The following is a 21,712-nucleotide window of genomic DNA, read 5'->3' as shown; positions in this document are numbered from 1 at the left end:
ACGCATCGGTAGATAATCAGCGACAAGGAGAAATGTAATCCTGAAATACAGCCTTATGTAATGAGTGCGCGGCACGCAGTGAGGTTCTATTGCAGTAGACTTCAATGCGGTATTGAAAGCAAAGAGCTCGCAAAGCTACTAACCGTTGTATACGCTAACGTGCGATATTGCACCTTAATGCTAATACAAACAAAATTATTACTACCCAGCACTTCCATAACCTTGCGCCATCCATGACACCCACGCTACAATATGTCGCGATCTCGCAGAACGCGTAGCATTATTTCACCACTACAAAGCTTCTCGCGCTTTTGCAAAAGCGGGGCATACCAGCCACAACTGCTTACGTCGTTTTTTCATCGGCGAATACATGTTTCTGTTCGTCATGCATAGCCAGAAAGTTGCTTGGCAGCAGGTTACAGCAGTACGGCGACTAAGACGGCAGTACGGTTAAACTGTGTGAACGGTGCGGCAGAAGAATTCCGGCCGCTGTAGACGGCGGATTCCCCAGTGTGAACGAGCCATTAATCTGCGGGCCAGCTTTGAAGCGCGCGTGGCGTTGGGGAAGCAGAGTCGCCCACTATTATAGTGGGCTCATCGAAGTGCTCGCCGCATTCGTGCACGATGGGGCACGAGGCGTGCGCCGAGAAACCTCGCTGCACTGACACTACCATGGTAAACGCACGTAGTGCCTTTCTATGCGTGCTGCACGCTTTTAATAGGGGACAACCCAAACGCGCGGCGCCGCTCGTTGCCGCCTCCTTGTGCAAGACAACCAGTGCCGCGATCGCACGCGGAGAGCGGAGTACGCGTCGCTTGCAGGAAGACCACCATCGCCACGCAACCGCGCACGGTCAAGAACACAGTGGACACGACGAACACCCCCCTACGTGCGGCAAACGCGCTGCTCTCAACTAGCCTGAGAGGATTGGCTTCGCGCAATAGCAAGTACCGAGTTTCAATAAAACGGCGTCATTTTTCATTCACTAGCAGGTCGCGGCAAAGACGCGCGCACCCGTTATCAGAGAAAGCCGAAGCGTGCGTTTTGTCCGCACTGTCAGCCGTTGTGAATTGAGGAACCTATAATATCGAAATGCTCCTTGGCGTCGCCGCCGCACGCTGTCGGACGTTCGTGCGAGAAAGCCGGAGTTTTTTCAGCGCTATGGCAAAAAGAAAGAAAAGGCTTTGCGATTCGTAATTGCTGTGACATTACAATTATTTCTTTGTTGGTAGCAGCGGCTGATGTCAGGAGATGCGAACTTGTACTTTATGGTTAACGCGTACTACAATTTAACGCATAGTTATGCTGCGTTCCCGCCAGGTAGGAATTACCGGTGTTGCACTATTCGAGAAATCGAATGGGAGATATTCGATTCGTGACCCCAACTAGTCGCAGAACAACACTAAAATTTGTATCCCAAAATTCGAGCGTTCAGTCGCCTCTAGAAAAGCGACAAAAAAAAGAAAAGAAAACAAAGAAAAGAAGTAAACTGCTACATTGCTTAATGTGTGTGTCTAAGATCAGTTGTCCGTATGAAGGGCAACAACGCTTTCAACGCCTTTTGTGCTGAGGACGGTATCGAACAGCGTCCCAGGAGCCTTTCCTTCGAGAATGGGCGATTGGCACGCCTGTCTAAGACACATAAAAGCTCGATTCTGGGCGCACTGAAGCAAGCACACTCATTGAGAAGATGTGCGATTCTTTAGAGCTACAATTATCGCATGTTGGGTTAATAGCCATTGCGATCCGAAAAGTGTAGGCATTCGTGAAGCATGCTATTTTCATGCGCCTTGCGTTCCGTGAGAATATTTATTGGTGCAGTCGTTTCTGCTTAAGGCTTTCATTGATATCGCACTCAAGTATACAGTCTTTATATAGTCCATCGTTCATGGACTTTCGGACCAGATGGTTAATGAGCAGAAACTCAACTACGCCCTCTTAAAGCATCGCTGAGTGTATGGAGACTTGACACACACACACACACACACACACACACACACACACACACACACACACACACACACACACACACACACACACACACACACACACACACACACACACACACACACACACACACACACACACACACACACACACACACACACACACACACACACACACACACACACACACACACACACACACACACACACACACACACACACACACACACACACACACACACGTGCTTTTTATCTCTCTAAAAGTCTATATAGGCAACCGCTTTTAAGTAAATCAGCGTCATGTAGACCGCAGTCATTTGATATTTTATCAAAGAACGTCTTTCTACATGTTTCTAATCATCTTACTAGACCGCAACGCAATTAACTTCTTTATAATGATCCCAAGAGGTAGCGCAACCACACACACATTTGCGATGTGCTTGTCGCGCTGGTGCATCGGTTACTGTGTCACCTGGAATATTACGACGTCCTGGTAACCAATAAAATGCTTTCCTAGATTTGAACTGTACTGAAACACTGCTCCTGCTATACTGGAATGCTTTTTACGTCGAAGTGACATTGCAAATTACTAGTGAAAATTTGTTTGCAATGACATATACCCAGCTTTCTTAAGAATAACTGCATCGTGACATATGAAGACACATGCCTTGTGAAATACAGATTATCGGCTGTGTATACGGTATATCACCAAATTTAAAAGTTAATAGGACCCGTCAAAAAGAAAGCCCATGCGAGAAGTTACTTTATTCGCATTAAAAAAAAAGTAGGGCAGCGTCGCACTAGCTGTGCTATACGTGTATGAGGTGGTAGGAAAAAGCCTTATTTCGCCAGAAAGAAAGCGCACATGGTTCCATGTTATATGGCCATCAACTCAAGGTTGACGGCGACCTGGGTGGCCCACTCGGCGACCCTTGTATGGACGGCTGGGTCTCAGCTTACCAACACGGCCTTTGACTGCTCGAGAGAAGGATCACGCGTAACATCCGCCGGCGGCGGCACCATGCTACAGTCTAACAAGATATGGTCGTGGGTTGCCACTGACTGGCACCATCGGCATTCCCGCTTAATCTTCCAGGGGTATATTTTACTCAACACGTATGGGTTCGGGAAAAAAAACCTTGTCTGCAATTTTCTCCAAATGCATTCCTGCGTCTTGGTCGACCGCTTGCGCGGGGGCGGATAAAGCCACCGTTCTAGATTGCAATGATTTGTGATGTCGTAAAAGGACACCAGTTCATCTCTCGCGGACCTTCCCACAACCGGCAGCTCATCTTCATCGCTGGCGGAACCTCGGACATTCATTCAGTCGCCTCGTTCCCAGGGTTCGCCGAGTGTGCTAGCACCCAGACAAGTTCTACCGCCCAAATTTGTCGCCCCCGTTGCTCGAATCAGCAATTGTGCGGCCTTGAGCGATATTCGGTCCCTCGCCAGATTTCGTATGGCTGTTTTTTACTCGCTAAGAATGAAGTCCGATTCAGAATTAGTAATAGCTAGCGCTATCGCCGCTTCCTTTGCAGTTCAGCACCCTGGAAGAACTACGGGAGGCGCATTTGGTGACAAGTACGCTAGGCGTTCTACAACGAAAGGCGGGAGAAATATATTGAAAATGATTTCTGGCATTTCAAAGCTTATCTTCACATTTTTTGGCTTTTATATGATTTTCTAAGCTTAACTTGATTTTTTTAGGGTTTTCTAGGCTTTTCCAAACTTAGCTTGGCAAAAAAACGCCACCACCTGGCGAACCCAGATTGAGTTCTTTCTTCATCATCTTCTTTCTTGCATCTGTCTTTCTTTCTTTGTCTCTTTCTGAATTTCCTTCGCTCCTCCTTTCACTCACCCGAACCTTCACTTCACTCCTTCTCACGCCCTCCTTTTCATTCACCTCCTACTTTCCCTCCTCCTCCTTACCTTCGTTTAAGTCTTCCTCACACTTATTTCCCTTTCCTATCGCTTTGCTAAACTACACAGTACGAGGCTAAGGCATGCTTTACCCTCTCCCACCCTCATTTCCTTCCTCCTCACCCCTCAAATCAATTCTCATCACCATGACCTCCCTTTCCCAGCCCTTTGCTATACTGCAATATGCATGGCTATCCTATGCTAGGAGCTGCATGGCACATACCACCTTTCTGTGGCCCCCTCCTCCTTTATTCATCCTTACCCTTACATCCCTCATCGTCACCCTTACTTCCCTATCCCACACGCTTGCTATACCTTGCTATATCATACTATGCATGAGTATGCTATGATAGGAGCTTTTTGGCAGACACGCGCTGCTTGCGGTGCATACCCGTTTTTTCCAGTCCATGGATCACACCTTAAACAGCTCGGCTGTTAATTAAAACTTTGACGCGGCCGTTCTTGCAGCGTTAGACATTGGTCGTATTAAAGTGACGTTATTTTACTATCGATGTGCATACGTGTTTTAGTGGAGTTCACATGGTTGCTTGAGTGTCTCTTCCTGATATCACGGTGTAATGTAATGACATAGGGTGTATTCATTCGTGTGATAACGAATTTGTCTGTCATGTATCACCAGATGATTTTATGTGGCTTTGGTATATGGGATACAATTTGTTCTTACTCTTGGTTTGACAATTTATTTGCTCTGCCGTCGTGCCATTTCAGAATTTAGTGTAGTTCGGCAAATAATGTGGCGACATATTCAAAAGCCATGGAGTAGGCGGGGCCAGATTTGGGTGCCAATATTTTATTTTATTATTACGAAAAAGAAAACAAGAAACATAGTACGTGCTAAAAAGACAGGGCGTGCAAACACGGACACAAGAAAGAAGTCAGGACACAACTAACGCCGACTAACAATTCAGTTGTTAGTCGGCGTTTGTGGTGTCCTGACTTCTTTCTTGTGTCCGTGTTTGCACGCCCTGTCTTTTTAGAATGAATACTTACCAACTAGCTCAGCTCTCTGTTATTATAGTGCGTGCTTCTCATGTAAAAACGTTGTTGGTTGCATTTTGCATGATAAATAAAGAGGTGTAATGAAAGAGGAAGCGACAACAGGAAGTAAGCGCGTGACTTTGGTGACATTGCCAACCGCCTCTGTACAGCTGCCTTACATACATACATACATACATACATACATACATACATACATACATACATACATACATACATACATACATACATACATACATACATACATACATGCATACATACACACACATACATACATACATACATACATACATACATACATACATACATACATACATACATACATACATACATACATACATACATACATACATACATACATACATACATACATACATACATACATACACTTTTTGTGAGCGTGTACTATCTCAGTCAAACTGCCTTTGGTATTCAACATAGATATACGACTACTGAGGAACCCCAACACCATAGAAGCGGAGCACCAATTATGTGTATTTCTGGCATTGAGTGTGAATCACGTGAATTCTTGATGACTATGGTTTTTATTCTTTCTTTAGCTTTTCAAAGAATGGAGATCGTGACAAGTGAACTTTTACTTCCGCGGCTCTCCCGTCGGTTACGGCTCACCACAGAAAGAAGTGACTAAAAAAAATTCTTTGCTTTTATTCAAGCCGCAGTCCTAGCTCCTAGATGGCGTAAGTAATTCGTTCCAGCTTTTCTAAAGCTATCGGGCTTTCCGCACAGACGTTACGCAAAATTTTAACGCTCTCTTCGTCACTCTGGTTGCTCTTAATGGCGACTGAATAATTGAGCTGCAAGCCCTCCACTTGATTGCCTAAATGGAAAGCTTCATATGTGCGTCGGGCTTCTTGTTTCTTTCGCCTGAAGAAGGAAATGGGAGGCCTCTAATCAATATAACTTTATTTTCTTTTAAAATGCATTGCTTGCGTGTTTGCACTCTCTATGCGCTCCCGGGAACAACCGAGAACGCGCTTTTATTTCCTTAATTTTGCGGCACAACTTAGTTGTGGACGCGTACGGGATCACACGATGAAAACACCGAATCCACGTTTGTCTGCAGCCGCTACGAGTCCACAGAGAATTCCGAAGGAGGAATACAATATTCATCAGAGGAACACTTGCGAAAGCGAGCCTCATCCTAATATTGGCTTCAAGTCTCTGCTGAAGGATCACCGTGCATTTCATATCTCTAGACTGTAGGTGAACTCGAATGAACCTAGCAGATACTCGATGAATTTTGTTGTGTCTAAAGAAAAAACAAGCCCCTAAAAAATGCCCCTTAGTCTGTAGGTGTCAAATTTACGTACGCTGCTGCTGTATGAACCCATTAGTCAGCCGAAAAGAACATTTCAGTGTACGTATTATAGATCTATATCAACTGTCACAATCGACCAGGAATGATGACCCTAATATATAAGCACCAGTACGGACGTCCTTTTGTTTCATCACAAGTGACATTATACATAAAAGAAAGACAGTGGTTACCTCATTGAACCGCCACGTATGCGAACAGAAAACCGTTGGTGCTAAAGCGAACGCACGTGCACGCTAAAAATGCATCTGTGCCTACGAATGAAGCGATGCCTTTGCTGGTATTGTTTTAGGAAGGTATTGAAACGATGGCATAGGTAGGGAAAAGCAGTGTTCGTGTTTTGTCTACCTAGTTGTTTTTGTTTTATTGTCGCGCTATATTAGGCTGATAAGAACGATATGAATGATTTCGTTGTTTTCTTCTTACTGAGTTCGCCTTTTACAGTTTCTGATGCAAGTCAAATCACGTTGGTTCAGTTAAGTTTTCATATTCCCAATAGCCGGGCGTTTGAACTGTTGGGCGCGTTGTTTAGAAGAAACGCATCAAGAGTTGCAGAATACTGCAGAGTTGAATCGATATTTTTAAGACTGCCTAAGCGAAAGAGAAAACAAAAGGGAATTGCACGCGGCATATTAAAAAAACGCGCTAGGTTAGCTACGCTACGGGGGGGGGGGGGGGGGGGGGGGAAGAGAAGGTAAAGAAGAAAGTGGTATTTTAAGCAGTTATAGGAATTAACGAGGCATGCCAGCCCTGGCTTCATCGGCATCAAAGTTCTCGGGAGAATTCGGCAATGCTATCTACTTTTTCATTATAGAGCAGTAATTGTAGTTTCAAGGTGCATACGTCGTTGTTGTCTCTATATTTGGCCCTTACAGTGGTAACTTAGTTATCTAAGGGATTCAGAATAGCGCAAACAAGAAGCAAGTATTTATTTCTTGTTTGCACTATTATGAATCCCATGGATGTTAGCCAGCTTCCCAACAACACGTTCTAATTGAGTGAGATGTGTTGTGGAAACCGAATACAAAAGCTTGCGCCGAAGAGCAACTGTGTCGCAGTTCTTGCATTATATATTCAATAGTTCAAACCTCATACAGTTCCAAGCAGAGTGAGCAAACACATGAAGAACGGAAATATAGAGAAAGTTAATATAATTTGAAAGTATCAAAATGTGACGCAAGGTAATAACGAAAAATTCCTGTCAATTACAGTGCGAGGGGAAGAAAACTTGAATCAACCTGCTCGTGCAAAATATGGTCTCACTGCATTAGGACAATGGTAGAGAGTTGAATTGCTTGACGTTGAATTGCTTCGTATCATCCAATATCTCACGTTACATTGAGAACTCACAAATATCGCAGGCCGCGTGCTTAAGTGATTCAGCTGTAAAATTGAAAAAAAAAGAGACGGGGACGAATTCACAAAAATTCTCTTTGGTAACTGCGTTTCCCAGTGCTCCGTCTGCGCCACTAATGATATGTCCCGTGTCGTGATTGGATGAAATATTCTCTTATGAAAATTTTTTGCGTAAAACGTTTTTGTGAATACGCGCCCTGAAGCCTAACAATTTAAAGTAATGTGCTCTCGCGCTTTCCAGTGTGCTCTCTTACTTATACACAAGCGAAACATGTGTCGTTTGGACAGTCTCCAGCCAACTTTCGGGCTTCTGGTATAATATGGGCACCGCCACAAAAAATGCCATGTCTGCGCGGAACAAGCAGCACAGCCACAGCGAAAGCTGGAAGAGCGGCTTTTCTAGATCCCGTCGTAAATATCATGGGGCAACTAATACAAGTACACTTGCAAGGTACCCACTACGCCGTGAATTATAATTTTTATGGAGTAGGGTAGCACCCACTAGGCCACTGTTTGTCATTCTGCGGAGAAGCGTGCATCCCGCTACACATATTAAAACATTACGTGCTCTTTTTGCTATGGCTGATGACGGTGAAGAACAATGTCTGAGCCCTTTGCAATGGTTCCGAAGCATTGAACGATCCACTCGTTGCACAAATCCCATTGTGCGACACCTGGTTGTTATTTGACTCTCCTGCCACACTATACTACATATGTTAACGCTATTCCCTGCCGGACATGAAGCCTGTATATAGGGTTTGCTTGCGAAGAAGTTTCACGCACCGGCATGCCTGTGTGGTAGAATATTCGACTGCTACGCAAATGGCCCGGGTTCAAATCGCATCCGATCCTGGATATTCTTTTCTAACTTCATTTTACAGTGAAAGCTGTCATGAGATCACAACAAAAGTTTCCCGCCGCCGCCGCTGGTGTCCGTAACCGCCATCGCGCCAAATGACGAAACAGGAAATGAGAAAAAATATGCAGTCAAGTATTCTGCCACAAAGCCACGCCGGTATTCCAGCTTAAGAAAGACCCTATACCTGCATCACGTCGGCAAGGAATCGCGTTAACGTGCGTAATATAGCATGGTAAAAGATTAACATAACAACCAGGCGTCACACAAAGCGAATTGCATAGCGAGTGGGTCGCTGAATGCTTCTAACCCATTGCAAAAGACTCACCCATAATTCTTCATCGTCGTCAGCCGCAGCATCAATAAAGTGCCATAATGCCTTACAGGTGTGTAGCGGGTACCACTCTTTTCCGCAGAATGACGAATATTGGCATAGCGGATGCTTCCATACTTCACAAGAAATATGATGATTCATGGAGTAGTGGGCACCTCGCATGCGTACTTTTATAAGTTTCCGAGTGGTCACAATAACATATATATTATAGCGATGTAGGAGAGTAAAGTCGCGGCAGGGCGTCACAAAATACGAATTGTGGGTCGTTTAAAGCTTCCAACGCATTACAAGAGGCTCAACCATGATTCCTCGTCGTCATCAGCCACAGCATCAACAAAGCGCCCATAATGCCTTACAGATATATAGCGAGTACCTCGCTTCTTCGCAGAATAAAGAATAATGTCGTAGTGGGTGCTTGCTTACTTCACAAAAATTATGATGATTTTTGCCTAAGTGAGTGTCATGCATGCGTACTTGTCGCAGTTAGCCCAAGAGAGTTTACAAAAAGGCTCTAAAAAGGCCTCACTTCCAGATTTCGCAGTGACTGTGCTACGTGTTCCGCGCACGCCTGGTTTTTTTTTTTTTTTTTTTTTTGACGCGACAGCAGTTACGGACGCCGGCTACGAAGGCGGCGGACAACTACGGCGCCAAAAACGGCCGTTTTTTGATCCCGTAACAGAATTCGCTGTAAAGCAAGAAAAACTAAACATCAGGGTTACAAACTGTGCCAGGCACTCCGCTAAGATGACAGGCTACAATCCGCTACATCATATGTAGTGTGATTTCTGTATCGGTATGGCACGGCACAACCCTTTGATACACCCCGTGTCACATACTTTATGCAGTCTTTACATTCTAATTGATCCGAAAAGTACGGGAAAGTACAATTTTGTTACAGAATAACTCACGCTCATTAAGCAGGGCATCACGTAGAGAAATCATCAGCGTACCACGTGGAGCCGTGGTCAAGATGCCGAGGAGGAGAGAACCAGTCTACGAATTCAAGTTGTCGGTTCTCTTCTCGCGTACGACGATTAGTTTCGAAACTCCGTTTTTCTCGAAGCGATGAAGAGCAGTAATCATGCAATAATTACGCACTACGTGTACTATACATGATTAGAAATAAAAAGAAAAACGTATGAGGTAAAACTCCTTATTCAAAGTCGATCTATTTCGAATTTTGACACTAGGTCTGTTCAATCCTGTGCTGCTTGTTGTGGCGGATACTCTTCGACAAGCCATAAGCTTGGATGAGGGTTTGAAAATTCAGGCCCTCTGAGCGAGGGGCTGAATTTACTTTAAATACTCGGTTTGTCTACGAAACCGGGGAAAATACGGAATCATATTTGAGAAGGAGAGACGGAGCGGCTTGAATGAAAGAAACTGAACATAGAGTATGTTGAAACGTCAGTTTTTATTGCCAGATGAAGTAAGTTGGAAGTGTGAGTTCAAACATTGCAGATATTCGCAGTTCAAGCTTTCCGTAGGAACATTTGCTTCCCATTATTCTTGAACTGGGAGCTGCAACATGCAAATAGTCCGCCAACCTAGCTCATGTCGTAGCGTACGTAACAGAAAGTTCTTCACGCGAACAAATAGATGCAGGAAAGCGTCTTTGTTGCACATAGTGTTCTGTGGTTTGTAAGGCACAAGAAAGATAACTTACAGTATCCTTTCTGTTTTGCCACTTCTCTTTTCAGATCACCCTCTGTACAGTAGGTTATGGTGACACCGTGCCCGTCACGTGGCCCGGGAAGTTGATTGCATCTTTTTGTGCTCTCATGGGAATCTCCTTCTTTGCTCTCCCTGCCGTAAGTGACTGACCGCTCATGACGTCACAATATTATTCGATCGTTTGTTTATTTCTATGTTTTTTGCACTCTCAATATGCGGTCTTGCCTGTCTGCTATGCTCAATCAATGAACTCGAATGGCAAGTGGTTATGTAATTTTATTAAAGTCCTTGTGGTTTCGTTCAGGAATGAGTGACCAATGCCAATACAATGTAAAATGAGATGAATATTCTTAGGTCTCACGTGCCAACGCAACGATATGATCATGAGGAACCCCGCACGGGATGCTGCAGAATAACATGTACTATTTGCGATAATCGTGGTTCTTTTAACTACAGAGATTTTCTTGTATTTTTCTATACTTAAATGCGGCCACCATGTACGGTAATTGATACCTTGCCATCGAGCATAGGGGCACGACGCCATAGCCATTAAGCTGCAACGACGGGTAGTAAAAAAGATATATATAAGTAATTGCTGCTATGACGTTTATTGCTTTTTAAGGGCATATTCCTAAACTTTAAGCCGTGTCCGTCACGTGCAAACTGTTGGACGCTAATCTTTTTATATAATTTTTACATCTGTATTCACTTTAACTGGCATGCTCCCTTATGTATCCGCCTCAGTCGACTCGAAAGCGAAAACCTTCTTCTTCTCCTTTTTTTTCTTCTTCTTCGGTCTATTGCATCTCCTGCACCCTCCTCCGAAAGCTTTCTGCAGCGAGCGTGGTTTTGCAATGCCTCCAGGATCGGGATCATTGTAATTTTTCTGCGCCTCACCTTGTTTTGCACTGCCTCCGGGACCGGCCACCTTTGACCAAGCAATGACGTCATAGGATGACGTCACACATTTTCGTGATCTGTGACGTCATGACGACGTCATATGGTGAAGTAATCACGTGATAATGATTTTTTGCATCATTCGTGTTGACGCCGCAGACGGGGGGACGCCGCTCGATTTCCACGTTTGATGAGGCATCTAAGGTTTTCGCCTTAAAATTAAAAAGCATGTCGGATATATGATTTCCCTTACACAGGTTGGAAAAAGATAGCCAACGGTAAACCTTAAGGTTTTTGTCAGAGCATCATCTATACATTACGCAGCAGTGTGTGCAACGTCAGTCGCGCACCTATTTTCGGGAATGTTCATCACCGTACAACTACCATGTATCAACGGCAGAACCGCGTCATATCAAATCAAAATCGTATGAAAAAAAAAGGCGGCCATGTTAGACCACTGCATTATACTGAACGAAAGTATGAACATCCTAGTGGAATAATTGTGATGTTTATGTTGTTCTGCCATGGGTGAAAAATAAACCCGTACAAGTGGAAAAATACTGTGGGCCTCTTCTTCCATCCAGGTATAAGCAGCATACGAGACATTCGATAAAGCTTTTAGCAGAACGCTGAATAAGCAGAGTGCAGAACTCTATAGGGATATGTTGCTTTATATTTCAGTGTGCGTGTGCTTGGTCTACGGTTTATTCTATCAAGGAAGTGCGCCAGCTCATCCTAGCGCCAGCCATTGCGCGTTACGGAAACGGAGACTTCCTGCGTTGCACTTAGTGAAGGAAGCCTCGCGCACTTTGCCAGACATTGTAGGGGTCTACGTCAGTGCATAAAGCTTTGTCGTGTTATGTATCGATCCAGCAATGCAACCCGCACACTACGCTCTCATCCGCCCATCCTATCAGCGATGAATGCCTTGAGGCAAGTGTTGTTTTGCGTCAATATACTTTTGATGCTTATTATGTTGGAACAAGCCTGACTTGAGTTCGTGTCTCCTGAGCGGACAGATGTTTTTTGAACGCTTCTTGTTTTTTTTACCAAAATAACAGCGACTCCGTGTTCAGAAACTAAGTGTGATCGACAAAATTCCTGTCGATGATGCAGCAATGTGGTGCGCTCACTTAATACCTTTATTGCCGACGTGAGATAGCCTTATATTTGCCCACAGCTAGAATTATGCTATGTTGAGCCATATGCTGGCGAATATCAGCATCTTTCTGTATACAGCGCGTGGTGCAGGAATTCGTTGCTGCTGAAAAGTCAGGGTTAGCTTTGAAGCGCACACGAGAATGCTTTCACGCCGAAGCGCCCGCTTCCATCCTATCCAGATCATATTTCCGCTGTTTTGACATTGATCGAGCGCGAGATTTTTTACTTCTCTTTACACCGCAAACTTTCAAGATATTTGTGAGTGCAGTCGCCTCTAAAAGGAAAAGTTCGTCGTTTTCTCGTTCTGCATTTTTCTGACATTTCTGAAGAATCGAACGAAAGTAGCTACGCAGAAATTCGTCAGGGCATTTTAGTGCGGAACTTACCGCTTTACTCTCCATCGGCGTGGTGCTATGTACTTTGGTACTTTTTGACATTTTGGTAAGTGAAGACGTAGCGACAAGGCTGAAGTGTCTTGCGCGGTAATACTGCGTTCACTCTCTGGAATAACCGTATGACAGGAAGAACTGTGTAGCATATCAGGCCAGAAGAGAGAGAGAGAGCTTCCTATTTTCGCTAAATTGCCTGTACTTATTGCGTTCTTTTGGTGATTCTATACAAGCATTATGTATGTCTGTTTTTTGCTAATGTTTATTTGCGCCGGATGCGTATGGCTCCAATGCGTGCTGCTGAAACCAATAGGCTGGGAAGCCTAGCCAGGCTCACTAGAGCGTCTTCTTCCCATGCCATCCGCTCTTTGAAGTGGTAAATAAACGATGCGTGATTGATTTATTGAGGTCCACAAAAGCTGTTCAGGTAACCATTATAGCTATATTTCTGTATCAAATCCTGGCTCTAAAAAATGGCTGGCCGTGTAAAAATCCCTTCTTAGTGACACATGTGAAATCAAATGAATATGTAAAGTTTGTGTGCGTTTCTTGTGAGAAGTGACGTGTTAGATTATGGAAGTTTTCATTGACTATTACGAATAATTTAAGGCGACGAGTGATGCAAAACAATCATCGCTTTTTTTTTTTTATTGACATGATGTAAGGAGATGTTGGCGCACAAATAAGGCGCCGGCTACTCCTTAGCTCTTGGAGTACATAGGGTCCATAAAGATAAAGTACATATTGTCCACATTTCTAATCATATACAATATACAACTTAGCGTAACAGTCAAGACATAACAGTCAAAACAACATATTCAACAATCACATACATGTGTACACACGGTGATGTTAAAAAAAAAGAAACAGCAACTGTTGCATAACATATCCAAGACAAAAATAGTCAACACACATAAGTATACACTCTGCCGTTAATACAAAACAAAGCTTAAATCTGCTAGTAATGGCCAACACACATAAATATACACTCTGTCGTTAATACAAAACAAAGCTTAAATGCGCTAGTAATGGCCAAGGATGCCACTCTCTTCAAGAAAAATTTTCAATGCTTTTAAAGCACACTTCTGTAAGCCTCTTGTTGGCCACGGGCCTAGAAGTTTCCTTAAACTTAGTGGTCTGCGGTCTAATGTTTTTAACGATGATTGAAGTCGGCGTCTTGGTACGTCGTGCTGTGGGCATTCTAGAAGGAGGTGATATATGTCTTCATCTACGAATCCACAATCACATTCAGGAGTTTCAGCGCGGCCAATTTTGTGTAAAAAATGCTTGGTGTAGGCAGTTCCTAGCCTTAATCGGTGAATAAGAGTTTCCACACTTCTGTCTAAAGACAACGGAATTTCAAATTCGATAAGTGGATCTACATGATATAAATCGGAGCTTTTAGAATTTTCGTCGAACCACGCATTTCTACACATATTGAAAGATTGTGTCTTTAAAATGCTTCGCAATTCATTTTTCGATATTGGGATAGAAACGATATCTTTTTTGCGGTGTGCTTGCCGTGCTGCTTCATCAGCTGCTGTATTGCCAGGAATGTTGCAATGTCCCGGTATCCACTGGAACATTATTTCATGATGCTTTTGATCGGCCTTGGTGAGCACTTTAAGTGTTTCGTAGATCAGACTATTATTAATTGTTTCTGCTTTTGTGCTACAGAGTGATGTTAGTGCCGCCTGCGAATCACTGAAAATTACCCATTTCTGAGCATCTCTTACAGAATTGATAAATTTTATAGCACTTAGAATAGCGAATAGTTCAGCTGTTGTAGACGATGTAACGCGAGATAATTTAAATGAATCTTGTACCTTGAGGTGCGGTATAATAAATGCTGAAGTTGAAGATTTTGGTACACTGGAGCTATCTGTATAGACATGTATGTAGTCCGGATATCGCATATATATCTGGTAGAGCGCTAGTTGTTGGGCGGCTAGAATGAACATGTCATTTTTTCTGATTATGCCGTCCACTGACACTTCGACCTTTGGTAGCGTAAGTAGCCATGGAGGATAATCAACGTCAGAGTTAAAAAATGCATTTCTTGGCAATATACTGGCTCTTTCCTTAATTTCTTTATGAACATGGCTTCTATTCCTTTGTAATATCTCCAGAGCCAATGGGTGGTTTTTATGTTGCGTCTGAAGACGAAAAAAATGCCGACATGTTTCTATACTTCTCATGACTGTGAAGGGAGATTGGCGAGTCTCTGCTATTACAAGGGAACTGGAAGTCGCTCGTGGAACTCCTAGACATATGCGTAATCCCCTAGCTAAAAGCCTTTGAAGCCTCTGTTCCGACGTGGGTGAAAGGCCGTGTAAGATTGCCGCAGAGTACGCAATTCTTTGTCTTATTAAAGCATTGTGAACAGTGAGTAGGGACGACACTGATCCACCCCACGACGTACCAGCAATTCTGCGAAGTATATTTACTGTTGCATTAACATCGTTTTCGAGTTTTTTTATGTGTGGTGTCCAGGATAGCTGCCGATCAAGTACTATTCCAAGGAATCGATGCTGTGTCACAATCAATAAAGGTCGTCCTTCCAGACTAAGATTAAAATTCTTTAACTTCTTACGGGTGAAGGGCAACACAGCTGTCTTCGCATGCGACAGAGCCATCCCTCTCTCTATTAAAAAGTTGTTGATGGTATTAATGCCCTCTTGTAGTGCCGTCTGAATTAACTGAACATTAGTTCCAGATGTCCAAATGCACACATCATCTGCATACAGCGAGAATCGTAACTGAGATGGCAGTCGTCTTGCTAAATCAGCCATGACACAGTTGAATAGAAAAGGGCTAAGCACACTTCCCTGTGGCACTCCTTGCTTGACATCGTGTTCTGCACTCTTTCCTTCACCCGTCTGGACAAATATCTTGCGATCTGATAAAAATTCAGAAATCCATCGCAAGGACTTTCCGGACATTCCGAGTTCCAACATACTCAGTAGAACATGCACGTGACTGACGGTGTCGAATGCCCTCTTTATGTCCAAGAATACTGCGACCGTCACGTTACCGCAGGCGCGTTCGTGTTCCACGTACGTTACTACGTCTATTATAGCATCCATTGTGCATCTCTGCTTTCTAAAACCTGTTAAGTAGTTGGACAACACATCCGTTTCGTTGCACCACCACTCAAGTCTCGCGCCAATCATCTTTTCCATTACCTTGCATAAGCAACTTGTCAAGCTGACTGGACGAAAAGAATCAAGGCACAAGGGCGTCTTTCCAGGTTTTAGAATCCGAATAACTCGAGCCACTTTCCAAGGTTGCGGTACAACTTCTTCTGTCCATAGATTATTATGAATGTCTAAAAGAGCTTTGGTGCCTGTCGGCCCGAGGTTTTTTAGCATATTGTAAGTAACGCCATCCGGCCCAGCAGCAGACTTTTGACGACATGAAGCAATTGCACATTGCAGTTCGCTTAATGTGAATGCGGCGTCTAGTTGAGGATGTTGTGCCCAATAGCAAGCATTAATTTTCTGCTTTGCTAACGCGACAGAATTATTAAATGTTGCATAATTTGATGTAGAGCCAGGTCTGCAGATAAGTTCACAAAATTCATCTGCAACCGCTATTTCCTGCGTGTCTAGAGCTAAAGCGAGGGCACGAAATGGGAAGCTCTGTGTTACAGGGCCGTTAAACGCTCGAATTACCAACCATATTCTCGGAACAGGGGTGTGTGGAGAAAGCGTGCCGCAGAAACCACGCCAGCGCCGTTTTCCTAAATTTTCCATCCGTTTGCGCATGACATTGTGGATTTTCTGAGCGCTTTTGTAAGCTTCTAAACTACCGCTCCGCCGGTACTCTCTTTCAGACCGGCGTCTAATGGCTCTGAAGTGTTCGTATTCTCCGTCAACTGCAGCGTAGTCTTTCGCTTGATGACGCCATCATACGACGTCACGATGACGGCACAGATCACCAAAATTTGTGTCATTATGACGTCATCATGACGTCACTGTGATGTAACGTGACGTAACGTCATATGATGACATCATCGCATGCAGTCGTAGATTATTCAAAGGTTGTCCGATCACGGAGGCAATGCAAAACCAGGCGAAGTGCCTCCGATCTTAGAGGCTGTGCAGAGCTACGTTAGGGGCAGAAAGTGTTCGAAGCGTGGCGGGGCAGGAGGAATGCATCGACTGAGAAGAAAAAGAAAATGGCTTTCGCCTACGAGTCTTCTTGAGTGAAGGCATAACGGACCCCTGTGAGTTTTTTTACGCTTGACATAGGTGGCACTCTGTGCAAAATAAAGTTTACAAGGTTTTGACAGAGAAGGAAGACCAGGGAAAATAATTAAGCGTAACTTCCGCATTCTTTCTATCTCTGTTCGGGAGTCTGGTCCATTTGCGATCGCCCTTTGGGCAGAAAGCAGTGGAAGTGTTATCTGCTCATAATAATATGTAATCGTTTGCAGGGCATCCTGGGGTCTGGATTTGCGCTCAAAGTACAACAGCAGCAGCGACAAAAGCACATGATCCGACGGCGTGTGCCCGCTGCTACTCTAATCCAGTGCCTGTGGAGGTGCTACGCCGCAGATGAAAACTCCATGTCCGTGGCAACGTGGAAGATTCATCAGGTCCCTCTGCCCAGTCCACCCACGTAAGTGGAAACTTCGCCCGGGCAGCGGCGAATGTACGCACATGGACGTCACTTTACTTTTTTTGATACTTGTGTTCACAATCCTGGCACGTTGTAGCCCCACAAGCGCGTGGCCGCCCTCGTGGGCATAACATTAAGTGACTGCACTCAAATGAGGGATGATAATTGAGCAGGGAAGATGTTGAGAAAAAAAAAAGATAAAGTTGTACAACACAAAGCGACACTAGGTATAACATCAAGTCGGTTTAGACAGACAGATTATTCTTTCAGAACTCTATTATTCATTTCGTCATCTTTGCATAAATATTACGCCAGTTAATTGAGGTCAAATTATTAGTTTTAGAACAACGCGCCACAATTTCTGCACACGAACGTGTGCAGAAATTGTGGAGCCACATTGATTGAATGCAATTGTGAGCCACATTGATTGAATGCAATTTTTTGAAACTTGCTATATATAAACATTGGGTCTCTCAGAAGACAATAGAATCAATTATTACCGATAATCTGTTACGTAGACCCCCGCAGACACCGTCATAATCTAGGACGTCACGGCGAGCTAGTGCGGGAACGTCAAGGTGGCGTCGCGAGCTGTATTTTCTTTTTGCGTGTTTTCTCGCTTACCAAATGCCTTCTCGTGATATGAAGTATTGTGAAATTGTAAGTTATCAATACGTGGAAAAACCGATTTTTTCTTTGAGTGCCCTTTAAGAAATCAAGAGGAAAAGAGAAGTTTCGCATATGCGTAAGCGATAGTAGCTTCTCTGCTCCGTCTTTCCGATTAAAACATAGTAGCGCCTATAAACTTATTCGCTGTGGCATTGGTAGAAGAAGCCTGTGCTAAAAGACTATCTCGTCCTAATATCCACGGCCTTCTGCTTGATCAGGCTGATAGAGCACGTTTATCTGTGTCGCCTTACTAGGACACGCAGATAACGCATCATAGAGTTAGTACGCGGTAATAAATAAGGCGACTGGCTGGTGTCATGGCTACTGACGTGAACCATATATCGCGATGCAAAAAAAAAAAAAGCGGAATGATATTCTCTATGTGTGCTCTATGGTTAACTTATACATTTGTGATTCTCATGTCGACAGAGATATCCCACAGAAGCGCGGAATGGTGCAGTCGTATAAACAGGCCTCAAGCAGATGCGCTCATATGTTTAAGGTGTCGGCAATGAAAACACTAAAATATATTTTTTTTATCTTTTAAGAACCGAGCAGACAAATAAATGTATAGCGTACGTCCTATTTTTGTTATTGCGCAGTCTTCGTCTGCGCAAAAGATGTTATTCATCTCTAAGGAAATTGAAAAAAATAAAATTTTATTTTCAAGAAATGAAGCTTAATGATAAAGCTGTGGCTTTACGTCCCAAAACCACGATATGATTATGAGGGACGCCGTAGTGGAGGGCTCCGGAAATTTCGACCACCTGGGGTTCTTTAACGTGCACCTAAATCTCAGTACACGGGCCTCAAACAATTTCGCTTCAAAGAATGAAGCTTGCACTGGGTAAACACTAATTATATAGCTATGAAAGAAGACTTGGCTCCCTTGCGGTGCCCGTTGACAGCCATGCTTAGTAGGCACAGCTACTCTGTCGGCATTTGTTATCTTTTTACAAAAAGAAAAGAAAACTCTGGTATGCCGCCGTACATTATACATTAATCATTGGCTAATTTACTTCAAATTTTATTCTCGTATTCTCTCTTGTAACAGAAAGATGTGCGTGAGCCAGAGCAACCACTCCCAATGTCTGTCATGTGCACAACTATTCGCAAAGACATAAATTATGAAATCATTGTCAAATAATATTTCATGAGAAGCACGAAAAGATAACCAAAGCAAACTCGTGTTCATTAATTGTGGTCTTGAGGGCCATATCTACTGATGTGGTCGTTATAATAAAATAAATAATATAATGTAATTTGGACTCGTGGGATGCACAGCCATGCAGAAGCATGTTGTGCCGGTGGTCGTTGTACAAAACGACATTATCTGACATGTAGAAGAGATTCGATGCCGCTTTGTAAGGAAATGGATCGAGTGCGATAGATACTTCCGATGGGCAATTAGTAAGTGACTAAACTTATACAATGCTATGTGCAAACCTAGACACTGAAAATAACCACTTACCGGTTGAATGTGCACGCATAAAGCTTGGTAGTTTATAAGCTAAGCTCAACACTGTAATCATTTTTCGTGGTGTTCAGGGGCGCAGGTTTGCCTTTTGCGCCGGCCGGGCAGTGGGGAAGGGGGGGGGGGTAGAATGGGTGTTGTCGACATTGTCGGCGTCAACCGTTAGCGGTAGGGGACACCTGGCGGTATTAATAATAACAAAGTAATAATAATGATTAATAGTAATTATAATAGTATTAGTAGTGCAGTAATTAATAACGAATATTAATAACAATAACAAAGTAAATCTGTCGTTATTGTTATCAAAATTCAAAAGTTGAGAATTTGTGCAATGTTCCCTCAAGGAGTAAAATGCTTATGTAGAACATAATTCAGCCTCTAATTAGGTCTGCTAAGTTTTGTTGCTAGGGGGGAGGCGACACCTTCCCTCGCGTCCAACTTCTCCACGCGCGGACGAGCCACTTTCCCCCCCTTTCCTCCCCGCCCACATCTGATGGCTCTAGTTATTTCGTTGCTTTATCTCAAACACCGTGGGACGAATGCGAATATTGGTTCGACGACGGGTATTGTGAAGCAACACTGCAAGCGAGTAACCTGGAAATTCGAAAAAGTCCAAAAGCAGTTCGATATGCTTTTCCGTATTGTTTAGTGTTTGCATTGCTGCCTGCTTTTCAGATACGTGTTTGCGGGCAATTTCAGTACATATGCGTGCACTATGATGAAACTATTTGCATGTTCACACATCACGCACCGAAACTAAACTCATTTGCACAATTCACATGCACGCCAAATGCAAAAGATGTCCGAACAAATAAAACGGGAGAGCGGAGTCTGTATTGCCAGTGCGAATAATTGAGCAAAATTTCTCGAGCCGTTTTTCTGACCAATTTGTATTTTCCTTTTGTACATTCGTATGACATTTCTGCTCAGTTTATTCGGTTATGTACTCTTTCGTACCTCGAAATAGGTCTAAATACATTGAATCGCCCTGTAATTGTTCACACGCTCCTTGTAATTAAGATGAAGTCCAAGGGAAAACGCATGACAATGTCGCTTTAGAGATCTGCATAAGATCAACGGGAAAAGGGGAATGGGTCAAGAGACCCATTTCTTCTTAGACTTCTGCATTGAGAACTTGAACATCGAACATGGAATTAGTTCTATGCAGCTTTCCACGTCTTCTTTGTAGAGTGTGGACTATATTTTACAATTTTGCATGTCTGCCGTTACAATGAATTCTTGGTGCTTTGGGAGTTACTGTTCGGAACTTCGAAAACGTGCGCCGAGGCATATCGAATTAGAAAATCGAGGGCGATTATATCTATAATATTTTGTATGACTATGCACAAAAACTATATGCACGAATCGCGAAAGGTGGAGAAGCAATGAATTGTGTGCATTGCAGTTACATATTGTGCTCGCGGAATGCAGGGTAATATGCGTTAAACCAACAAACAGAGTGCTTGGAATAATTAGGCTGCTACTAAAAAGCCTCATATGTTGCTGTACTTTGCTGCTTGCCACTTATGTTCTTGTAGGTAGGGTGCATTGAAAATTCTTATTAAGAGCTGCTTTACAATATGAATAACATAACCAGCCCTAAATTTGGCATATTTTAGGCTTCATACTAGACAATAAATCTCTGAACACTGACGAACTTCAGATTATTTGAACGAAAAAGAAAATTGGAGCGAGAGAGGAAAGGCCGGAATGTTAACTAATTGAGCATAACCGGTATGCTACCCTGCACAAGGGAAAGGGATGGGAGAGATTGAAATAAGAGTAAAGAAAGAGCGAAAGAGAAAGAGGGAGGAGCGCACACACGCAAACACACACACACGCACGCACACACACACACACACACATACACACACACACACACACACACACACACACGCAACGTCACAGAGCGGCAGTCTTCTGCAGTATACGATATCATTATGAGTCTAAAGCCGCTCGTGCAAGTCCGCTGTTCTCAGAAATTTTAACAATGCCTTGATCGCTTTCATAATCGATACGTTTTTGGGAAGAAATTGGAGAATAGTTGCTCGAGGATAGT

General features: G+C 43.5%; 1 protein-coding gene across 2 annotated transcripts in view; it reads left to right on the top strand.

The window, feature by feature from the left end:
* The window catches only part of LOC119395764 (potassium voltage-gated channel subfamily KQT member 1), a 284,303-nt gene that overhangs the window by 206,377 nt on the left and 56,214 nt on the right, over positions 1–21,712 (top strand). For both annotated transcript variants that reach the window (XM_037662769.2, XM_037662768.2), the window contains exons 6-7: positions 10,467–10,577; positions 17,326–17,510. In XM_037662769.2, the coding sequence (XP_037518697.1) occupies positions 10,467–10,577; positions 17,326–17,510 (296 nt within the window). The remainder of the gene's footprint in view (positions 1–10,466; positions 10,578–17,325; positions 17,511–21,712) is intronic.

The sequence above is a fragment of the Rhipicephalus sanguineus genome, chromosome 6 (genome assembly GCF_013339695.2).
Source record: "Rhipicephalus sanguineus isolate Rsan-2018 chromosome 6, BIME_Rsan_1.4, whole genome shotgun sequence".
Classification (NCBI taxonomy): Eukaryota; Metazoa; Arthropoda; class Arachnida; order Ixodida; family Ixodidae; genus Rhipicephalus; species Rhipicephalus sanguineus.
Note: the sequence above shows the minus strand (reverse complement) of the source record. Positions and strands in the feature narration are given on the sequence as shown.